The sequence below is a fragment of the Camelus ferus genome, chromosome 19 (genome assembly GCF_009834535.1).
Source record: "Camelus ferus isolate YT-003-E chromosome 19, BCGSAC_Cfer_1.0, whole genome shotgun sequence".
NCBI lineage: Eukaryota > Metazoa > Chordata > Mammalia > Artiodactyla > Camelidae > Camelus > Camelus ferus.
In genome coordinates this window covers 40,734,148-40,743,834 of record NC_045714.1, presented here as the reverse complement: position 1 = coordinate 40,743,834, position 9,687 = coordinate 40,734,148, and the positions used below count along the sequence as shown (strand labels likewise).

At 49.5% G+C, this 9,687-nt stretch overlaps 1 protein-coding gene across 1 annotated transcript in view; it reads right to left on the bottom strand.

Annotated features, from left to right (window-relative positions):
* Window positions 1-1,869: 1,869 nt before the first annotated feature.
* Window positions 1,870-9,687, bottom strand: part of PPP1R16B (protein phosphatase 1 regulatory subunit 16B) — a 93,783-nt gene continuing 85,965 nt past the window's right edge. The window contains exon 11 of the mRNA XM_032462298.1: window positions 1,870-6,560. Within this exon, the coding sequence (XP_032318189.1) occupies window positions 6,051-6,560 (510 nt within the window). The 3' untranslated portion in view covers window positions 1,870-6,050. The remainder of the gene's footprint in view (window positions 6,561-9,687) is intronic.

Below are 9,687 nucleotides of genomic sequence, written 5' to 3'. Positions count from 1 at the left end.
GTGCAGGCCACTTTATAGGCACCTTTGAATCTAACCGACCCGCGCCATTGGCCAAGCCGCCCCGCCCCGGCTCTCTCATTGGCTATCTTCTTCTAACGGCAGAGTTCGAGGGCAGCCTACGCCTCTACGGCCCCGCCCCCTGACGTGCTATTGGCTGTCCAGCGGCCCGGCCACGCCCCTCGCCTCCAAGTCCACATTCTTGCTCCTGGGTTGCCTAGTAGGATTTAATCTTGGCGACTACGTTCTTGCTCCAAACTAGCATTCCTGCTCCAGCCCTGAGGGGCTTGAGCGGCCATGCTGCCCCGGGCTGTGGGGCAGGCAGCGGAGCCCTAATTGAGGCCGGAGAGCCCGGCCCCCGCCATCCTCGCGCGCCCCCTGCCGCCCGCCCCATGGTGCGGCCCTGAAAGGCCCAGGGCAGTCTGCAGAATGCACAGCGAGGAGAGGCCGGGGCCTGCTCTTGGTACCCTGACTGTGCTTCTTCCCGGTTCTCAGAGCTTGGGTGAGACCAGCCGTTGCCTTTATTTCCCAGCATTTAAATCATTCGCTCATTCGTTCAAAAATACCGGTCCATCATAATAGCCACTCCTTTGATTCCAACTTCAGGTAGCTTTCTCTTCTCTCACTTCGTTTTTTTGCCTGGCAAAACCCCAACCCTGGTTTAACCCCACTCTCCACTTACTTTTCATCTGCCCCCAGGCAGCCATACGGTGCTGGGGGAAAGAAAACGCAACCGTGCTGATCGGATGTGCCTTAAAGTCATCATCTCAAGTGGGCCATTAATGTTGCCTGCCAGCCTGTATCTTCCTACTTCACCCTACCTTTTCCTCTCCCTTTCTTAATCTTAGAGTTTGTTCTCTATGTCACTGAGAAAATAGCAGCAGTCAGGGAGGTTACTTCCACGTGCTCCCACCACATCTGCCTACTTGTCTCCATCTCTGCTGACAGCCTGGGCCTTCCCTTACTGCGGATGACTGTCCCTGAGCCTACCTAACGCCAGTGCTTTCCTTTGGGCACCAGCTGTAATCCCTCTACTACTAACTTATACCTCTCCAGCAATCTCTCCTCTTTCCTGGATCATCAATTTCCCTTCTTTACTGGTTCATTCTTAGCAGCAGCACACAAACATGCTGAAATATTTTTCATCCTTAAAACAACTTCTCTTGACCCTACATCCCTCTAGAGCTTCCTCCCCATCCCTAGCCTGTTTGTGAAGTTTTTCAGACCCAAATATGGGGCCTTCTATGTGACCCAACTCTGACAGCCAGAGTCCAGAAGGGCCCAAGAGGGAACCCTTCTTCATCCTCTTCCAAGATACCAACAACTTCTGTATGTGATGAAGACAAGGACCACAGTATGGGGCTGTGCATTGCCGGAGGTCAGAAGTGGGAATAACCACGTTTTCACCTACTGTATTATTGTAATATGAGCTAGTATGTAGTATTTTACTTCCTCACTATAAACCGTATGAGGAGAAGGACTGGGGTGAAGACGATGGAAAAGGTCAGTGCACTCGAAGAAGAAACAGAAGAGAGGGGCCTCCCTGCTGCATGTAAATAAATAAGTTATCAGACAAACCTCTGAAAGCGTGGGGAAAAAAAGTTATAGGAGCGATTGCGGGGCTCCATGTTAATTCCAAAAGAAACATTTGACAGAGTGAAGGTCATTTTCAACCACCCTTCTTTTCTTGAATTCATCTAGTCTTCTAGTCGAGAAAGATACCTGCTCCATGTCTGAGCTCTCAGAGCTCCCTCTGAGGCCAAGTGGCAGAGCCCTCCCCTGCCCTCTCTCCCCGACATCAACTCTCTGTGAATTCAAATCACTATATAGTTCAAGGGAGCCCACAGCAATGACCACAGCCACACTAGCAGGTGTTATTAAAAGGAATTTAATAATCTTAATTAAAAACTCTTAACAGCGAATTCTGTCACAGGCCTTGGCAGCTGGAAGCAACTCCAGGGGCACGCCCCTTTGGGATGCGGTGGAGCCCCAGCGAGGAGCTACCTGGAAGTTACTTCAATACAATATCAAAGATCTGCGAGGATTTTTTTTTTAAAAAAAGTTTTAAATATATTAGACTCTCTTGATTGCCATTTTTACACAAAGCTGCTGATACAGTATACAGAGTTTTAACTTTTTTTTTTCACATAAAATACATTTTTTCTTAAGTGTTCTCTGGACATCAGTGGCTTCTGGTCTGGTGGATTATTGCGGAGGGCTGGACGTCAGCAGACTTTTCTTGGGCGCACAGAGCCAGGCTCAGAACTGTGGCACTTGCGATGCCCTTAGGAAGCAAGCCCTCCGGCCAACTGGCCAACAAGAGACTCTGTCCAGGAGAGCTTCTAGCAAAGGCGGTCGGTCCCTGCTGTGGAGTCACCCATTGACCACATGACCCTTTGCTCTTAGGTGCCCTGGGGGAGGGGAGGCTGTCCCCAGGCCACAATAGCAAGAGTTAAATACAGTCCTCTGGGCATCCTGTAAGGAGTGCCCTTCTAGAAAGTGTTCCAGTATTCTGCCCTGGGAAAGCAAGTGGGAGAGAGAACTCAAGATCAAAAGGAACCTGACACCAATAATCAAAATGGTCTCCTGTTATCACAAGGCCAGCAAACTAGTGGGTAGGACAGGGGACACTACTCTTGTTAACTTTTCTAAGCCTACTGAATTGATCAAACAGTACAGAGCAGTTTTATCAATGCAGCATCTTTAATGGAGAATGACATTCTGAAGTCTTCAGAAGACCTGGGTCTAGGGTTCATTCAACTTCCCTGAGCCACTGGCCAGAAACTCACTCTCGGGTGATAGCCACAAATTTTCATTTGTTTGGGGCATAGGGTGGGAGAAAGGGCCAGAGCTCACAGAGAGTCTTGTGGCACAGGCTTTGGAAATAGCCTCCTTTAATCTGCCAGGAAGTGAGACCAGACCTGGGTTGAGTGGGAGCTGGGCATCTGGTCAACCTTGCCAGCTTTCTCCCAGCTCCTTGATCCACACCTGCCAGGAAGAGAGGCAGACTCATAAGGAAGGGCTTCCATGTTAAAGGAGAAGCTCCTTTTCCTCCTATTATCCATTGGTGGGGCAGGAAGACTAGATAATAAATAAGCAAAAATGAGCAAGAGATAATGAGCTTAAGCACATGAGACGCATTTGGCAGCAAATTCCAGACTCCTTGTTCTTCTAGACACTGACTTCAAGCTGCTATTATACAGTGCCTGAAAGATGCTGCCTGAAGGCAGCTAGCCTTGAAAGTTTGGACTTGGGTTGGTGTCTACCTGGAACCCAAGCTCCAGCATCTCCATTTAGTGGCAAGTATTATCCAGGGGTGGCCATGACAGCAGCTTCCCAGCCAAAAGAATTCATACTCTAGGGATTCTAGGAGCAGAAAAGCAAAGGGGTGCTGGACCAGGATGCAGCCCCTCTGTCTCAGGTGAATTGAATGGGGCTGCTGATACCTGTGGTCCCCAAGGGATGAGAACTGTAAAGTGCAGTCTCTTCCCTCTGTCTCATTTCTCCTTTATCCCTGGAACCATTGTGTCTGGTGCATCACAGCTACTCAACAAACTACATGAGTGAATAAATGAATGACCTAAAAACACAACCTAATGACCAAGAGTCTGCCATTGGCTCCTGTCAGGGACTCAACAGGGATTCCCCGCCTTCGGGGATGGAGAGGAATGGCCCAGGAGACAGGAGGCAAGGAAGAAAGAGGGAATAGCCAGAAGGGCTCAGAGAGGGCAATAAAAGCCTCAGTCTCTAGCCCCTGAGCAAACAGATCCGAAAACCTGCACAGCTCCCTCCTTGGAGTGTGTGGCTTCCCTCGGCTCCTCCCAGCTTGCAGCTTGAGTCAGCTTAAGAGGAATTTCAGTGTCAGTCTGATCTGAACACTATTTTAAAGCCTAAAGGTATGTGTGTTTTTGGATCATCCCTACCCTGCTCCAGCCATAAGCTGAGATGATGGAGAGCTGGCCCCAGTCCCCAGGGATGTGGCAGGTGTCACGCACGCCTGTCTACAGTCGCCTGACCTGCCTTTCCACCCTAGACTTGATCTGTCCCGGAGCTGGGGTGGGAGTGGCCCGATGCTGTGACACTCCCTGCATCCAGGAGCCACCAGGGGCACAGTGACTCCCCTGAGGCCCCTGTTCTCTGGCCCAGCTGCCCTGCTCCCGGTAAAGTCTCAGCCAGGCCCCTTGGGATCCAGCTCCACCTTGGGGTGACAGGAGCCATGGAGGCCACAGTGGGGGTCTGAGAATGGGACAAACACCAGACCCCATTACTGGGATTGTGGCACAAGGTGGGGGCTCCTCCAGCCCCAGCCCCTCGCCCAGATGTCCCTCCAGGAGAATTTCTCAAAGGCTCAGAAATAAGAAGGTGAAAGGGAGCCCATATTTGTCTCCCAAATTCCAGAATGGACCTAGGGGGCTCCGTCAGAGCTCTAAAGAGGTAGTTTTAGGACAAATAAAAGGCGCAAAGAGCAGGAAACAAACCTGCCGCTAGTTAGTTACACCAGTAGGTTTTGGCTGAGCCCTGTGAACAGCGCCCAACTCATAGGCAGCAATTTCAAAGGGGCTTATGAGAGAATGACATGGGGGGGCTGCAGGCAGCCTGTTCCTTGTAGCTCTCCCTCCCCAGCATCAGAAGGACTGGGGCTATGATATTGTACAGCTGGGGCAAGACCCACCTCTAGCCCCACCGCAGCTCTCCTGAATGCAGAGCAGGGTGTTGGGCACCGGCACCTTGAATTTGCAGTCCTGGGGCGTCATAACTCTGGGAGGAACAGGAAGGGAGCCCCTGGGCCAGACAGGAAATCACACGAGCCAACTGGCTAACCTGTGTCACTTTTCTCATTCCAGAAAAAGCAAAGCTAGGCCGGGAGTCCTGAGCATTCACTCTGGGAGAGGTGGAGCCCCAGCAGCATCTACTGCTCACTCTGATGGCTCCATCTGAGGAAGGCTGGCCAAGATAGGCTGGACTGAAACCATCTGAATATTCACAAAGATTGGCCAGGGCGCTGGGCTCTGTCATGGTTACCAGGGATATTTGCAGAAATTAACAACACGTACTCACCTCTCTCCCTGGAAAAGCCCTTCCAACTGAAACTTCTCACTTAGCTTCATTTTTCCATCCAACACCAGTCAGTAAAACCTAGTGATCACAATACTGTCCATGAAAGAGAGCTATTTCAGTGACCCCCTCTTCCCCCACAACACCTGGACTTTTACAGCCCCAAAGAATTCTTTCATCAACGCATTTTTGGAAACACTAACTGAGTTCCCCGTCTCCTCAACTTTATATTTCCATCCAACAGCAAAATATGATTTGGATTATTCCAGGAATGGAATAGCCTGGTTTTCTACCTCGGCCCCTGGGTGCTCACACTGCTGGCTCCTGGCACAGGCAAGGCTGAAGACAAGCCCTCTAACCCGCTAATCTACCCCATGTGGGTGCATAGCTCCCTCTGAACACAAAGAAGACTTCCTGCTCCTGCCAGATATGGATTATGATACCAAGCGCTGGTATGATTCTGGGCAGGATGACAGGTCTCAGCTTAGCAGGTCCCCTCCCCTGCTAAAGCCACGGTGGCAGTGGTGACACAACTCTGAATCTTAACCTCAGTCTTCTTGGGAAGAACCCACGAATTCTCAGTCCCACCTGCTTCCCATGAGCTCAGCTGGATCATCCCTACACATGTTGATTGAGTGTGTGTATGCACACACACGTGTGTGTGTGTTGATATGTGACTTGCGAGTATTGGTCCAGAGAAGCCTTGTCCAACAACTGAACTAGAATCCCAGCCGCCCTCCCAAAATCTGACACCAGGATAAGTCAGGAAGCCACCATGGGCCTTGTTTTTGATGGCAGACAATGCAGCACAAAGCAGAACCGTGGGAAGTGGTGATGCTATAGACAGCTGGCTGAGAGGTGGGGTCAGCATTCCTCGGGAAAGCAGAGCCCACCTCCCCGCAGCCACCCTCTGATGCCTCCCCAGCCAGGGCTGCTGGGCTGGCTTGGATTCCAGGGACACTCTCCCCAAAGCATCTCTCTGCCCCATCACACGGAGACTAGGAGATGCGGCAGCAGCCATGGACCTTCTCCTCCATCTCCTCCATGGGAGCCTTGAACTTCAAGAGCGGGGGGTCTCCACTGGTGACCGTGTAATACACCGAGGTCCCATTGCTGCTGTACGGTGAAGTTCTGCCTCCGATCAAGGGGGCCTTGCCTTCACTGCTGCCCTCGCCCGTCCTGGCCATGCTGCTGCCCAGGTGCGTGCTCAGGAAGGGATGGCTGAGCAGCTTGGCTGCTGCCCGCTGCCGCTTCAGCTCCAGAAGCGTCTGGGGGCTCTGTTCCTTGTAGCCACTCCAGGGCGGGGTGGCATCGGCCATGCCAGGGCTGCCGTAGGCCATGTTGTAGTCGGGCACCTCGTGCACTTTCCAGACGTCCCCGTTGGACAGTGCATACTGGTAGGTGCTGACCGGAGCCCGGAGGCCATTCTCAACAGGCACGTCCATTTCACTTCGGGGGATCTTGGTAGGAAACTCGGAGAGCAGCACGGGCTTCTCCAGCCTGGGGTTCTGAGGGTGACAAGGACAACGTTACCAGCTGGCAGGAGGATCTGAACCCACGCCCCGCTTGCGCCTCTGCTGAGGGCATGATTGTCTGCACCTGTCCTCATCTGATTTCCCTCCCTGAGTAACAGGACCTCTGTTTTTTGGGGGGAATTCACCAATCTGTGGGTTTTGAGAGAGCTGACCACAGCTCCCATCTCTGATCCAGGAGAGAGATCGTGATGCCAGGCCTGGCCAGTCAACAAACTCACTACAGGAACTCGTTCGGGATGGGATCTTGACTGAAATTGGTTCAACAGAACTCAGTCCTGGGACTTATGCTAGAACAACCGGGAAAGTGCAGACCTGTTTCTGCAGGAATTGCAGTGGTAAGAGTGATGTACTGGGGAGATGCCATGTCAAAGGGCCTGCTTGGCTGTGAAGCCGACATTAAGGAAGACTGAGGGAGACAGAGACAGAGACAGACAGAGACAAAGACAGACACAGCTTGCATCTTGACGATAGATACATTTTGAGCCTCTGGATCTAGCTGGGCCCAGACTTTCTGTTACATGAGCCAATGCATTCTTTCTTTGTGTAAGTCAATTTTAATTGGGTTGGGTTTTGGGGCACTTATAATCCTTCCTCTATACCCCTGGGATAGCTCCACTCCAAATGGGAGAGAGTCTCACCCAGAGATCTTTCATACCCAGCAACTCCTAGGTAACAAGAGCTTTAAAAGTCACTGCTGCCTAGAAACTATAAATAAAAGGTAGATACATTTGACAGTAGCAAAAATCACCATAAGCAAAGTCAAAAGACATGTGAAAAACTGGAAATATATTTGCAACATATATGACAGAAAAGGATTCATTTCCCAAATATATAAATAGCTCTTACAAATCCATTGTAAAAAGCTCATTTACTCAATAGAAAAAAATTGGTAAAGGATACTAATACGCAGCTCACAGCAAAATATAGATCTATATAGCATATAAATATAGGAAAAATATTCAGTCTCACTGATAACTAATGACTTGAAAATTAAAACAACAAAATGCCATGTTTATTCACATTGATGATTTTTTTTTTTTAATAGAGGCACTGGGGATTGAACTCAGGGCCTCATGCATGCTAGGCACGTGCTCTACCACTGAGCTATACTACCACCCCCACCCCCTGACAAGTACTTTTAAAGTTTGTTCTTACTCAGTGCTGGCAAGGGTGTGGGAAAACACATACGAGTGTCAAATGCCACAGCTTCTTTGGAGGCAGTTTCACATCATCTACACACACACAAAAACATTTTTAAAGAAAAATATAGTTTGCACCAGCAAGCCCATTTCTAGAACTTTGGTTCACAGGGGAGTCAAACCTGAAAACCATCATTAGGTAGGTGGGAAATGATGGCAAGTACTTGGGCTATTCTCCAGCTGGTAGAAAAAATGAAGGAAATTTATATCTGCTGACGTGCGATTCCAAGAATCTTGATTTCTTGGAACGAGCTCCAAAAGATATATAATTAGGTTAAAATATGGTAAGGGGAGGGACGTTTGCCATAGTAAGTCTCCATTTATGTGTGTGTTTCTTTTTTTCTTCAATGGCTTCCTCTGAACTACGCAGGCAAACTGATGTCACATGGGTGGCAGGAGGGCTGAGGGGGGCAGTGGCGGCAGGGAATGCAGATTCTTGATGGTCTAAATCAGTGCTGCGCAAACTTTCATGTGCATGTGAGTCACCTGGGGCTCTTGTTAAAATGTACATTCTGATTCACTAGGTCTGGGTTGAGACCTGAATTTCAGCATTTCTAACAAGTTCCTGCCAATCATTTGAGTAGCAGGGATCTAAGACATGGGTTCTCAGCTGTGAGTGCATACTGGCATCAGCTGGGAGATTTAAAACACACATCCAATGCCGATCTGAAAAGCCCCATACTGTGTGACTCCAACTGTGTAATATCTGGGGAAAGGCAAAACTATGGAGACGTTTAAAAAGATCAGTTATTGCCAGGGGTTGGGAAGGGATGAATAGGGAGCACCGGGGATTTTCAGGGCAATAAAAATATTCTAACACTTTAACGATGGACACATGACATTATACATTTGTTCATATCCATAGAATGTACAACCAGGAAAGTGAACCATAATGGAAACCATGGACTTTAGTTAATATAATGTATCAGTGTATATGGATATTGGCTCAGAATGATAACGGAAGTATTACACTAAAACAAGATGTTAGTAATAGTGGGAACCAGGGGACACGATAATGGGGGGAAGTTGGAACTTCCCACTCATTTTTCTATAAACCTAAAACTACTCAAAAAAAAGTACAGTTTACTTGATTTAAAAAAATACATGAATACAATGCCTGAGTTCCATGCGTAAGGATCCTGATTTAATCAGTTGGGAATGCAGCCTGGACATTAGGCTTTTAAAAAACAAAAACAGAACATCTGCCCCAGGTGATTTTCTTATACAGTTAAGACTGAACCACTGGTTGAAGGGACGGGGCTATCTTATCACTGCTGTCCCTGGTACTAGGGTGTCAGCTCTGCCAAAACTATGTACCAAAGCCAGCCTGGGGGGCTAACAGGGCAGAGCCCTGGCAGAAACCTGACTTGGGAGCCAGGCTGAGCAAATGTTCCCTTAGATAAGTGGTTCTCCAATGCTTGTGTGCATCAGAATCCTCTGGAGGGCTGGTTAAAACACCCAAGTGCTGGGTCCCAGCCCCAGAGTTTATGATTCAGGACATATGGGGTGGGACCTGAGAACCTACATTTCTAACAAGTCCCCAGGTGATGCTGACGCTGCTGGTTCAGGGACCACACTTTGAGAATCCTAACCTTAGAGACTATCACATCCTTGCCAGCACCTAAAGCCTTGAAAGAGGTAGGAGGGAAAAGGAAGGAGCTTTGAGCTTTGTAGCTGGGTCCTGTGATCGCCTTGCTTCCTCTGGGGCTGGGTCAGGGGCCTTGGACCCTGACAGTTCCCATGGGACAGGACTTCTGGGTACCTGGGAAAGGACTGCCTGCTTTTGGCTACACCATCTCTGTACCCTCTCTTCTCCTCATCAGGCCTGAAACCCCAGCCCCTGAGACCAAGTGGCCCATCCAGATGCCTTCCCCAACCCCAAACCGCAGCCTTGGTGAGGA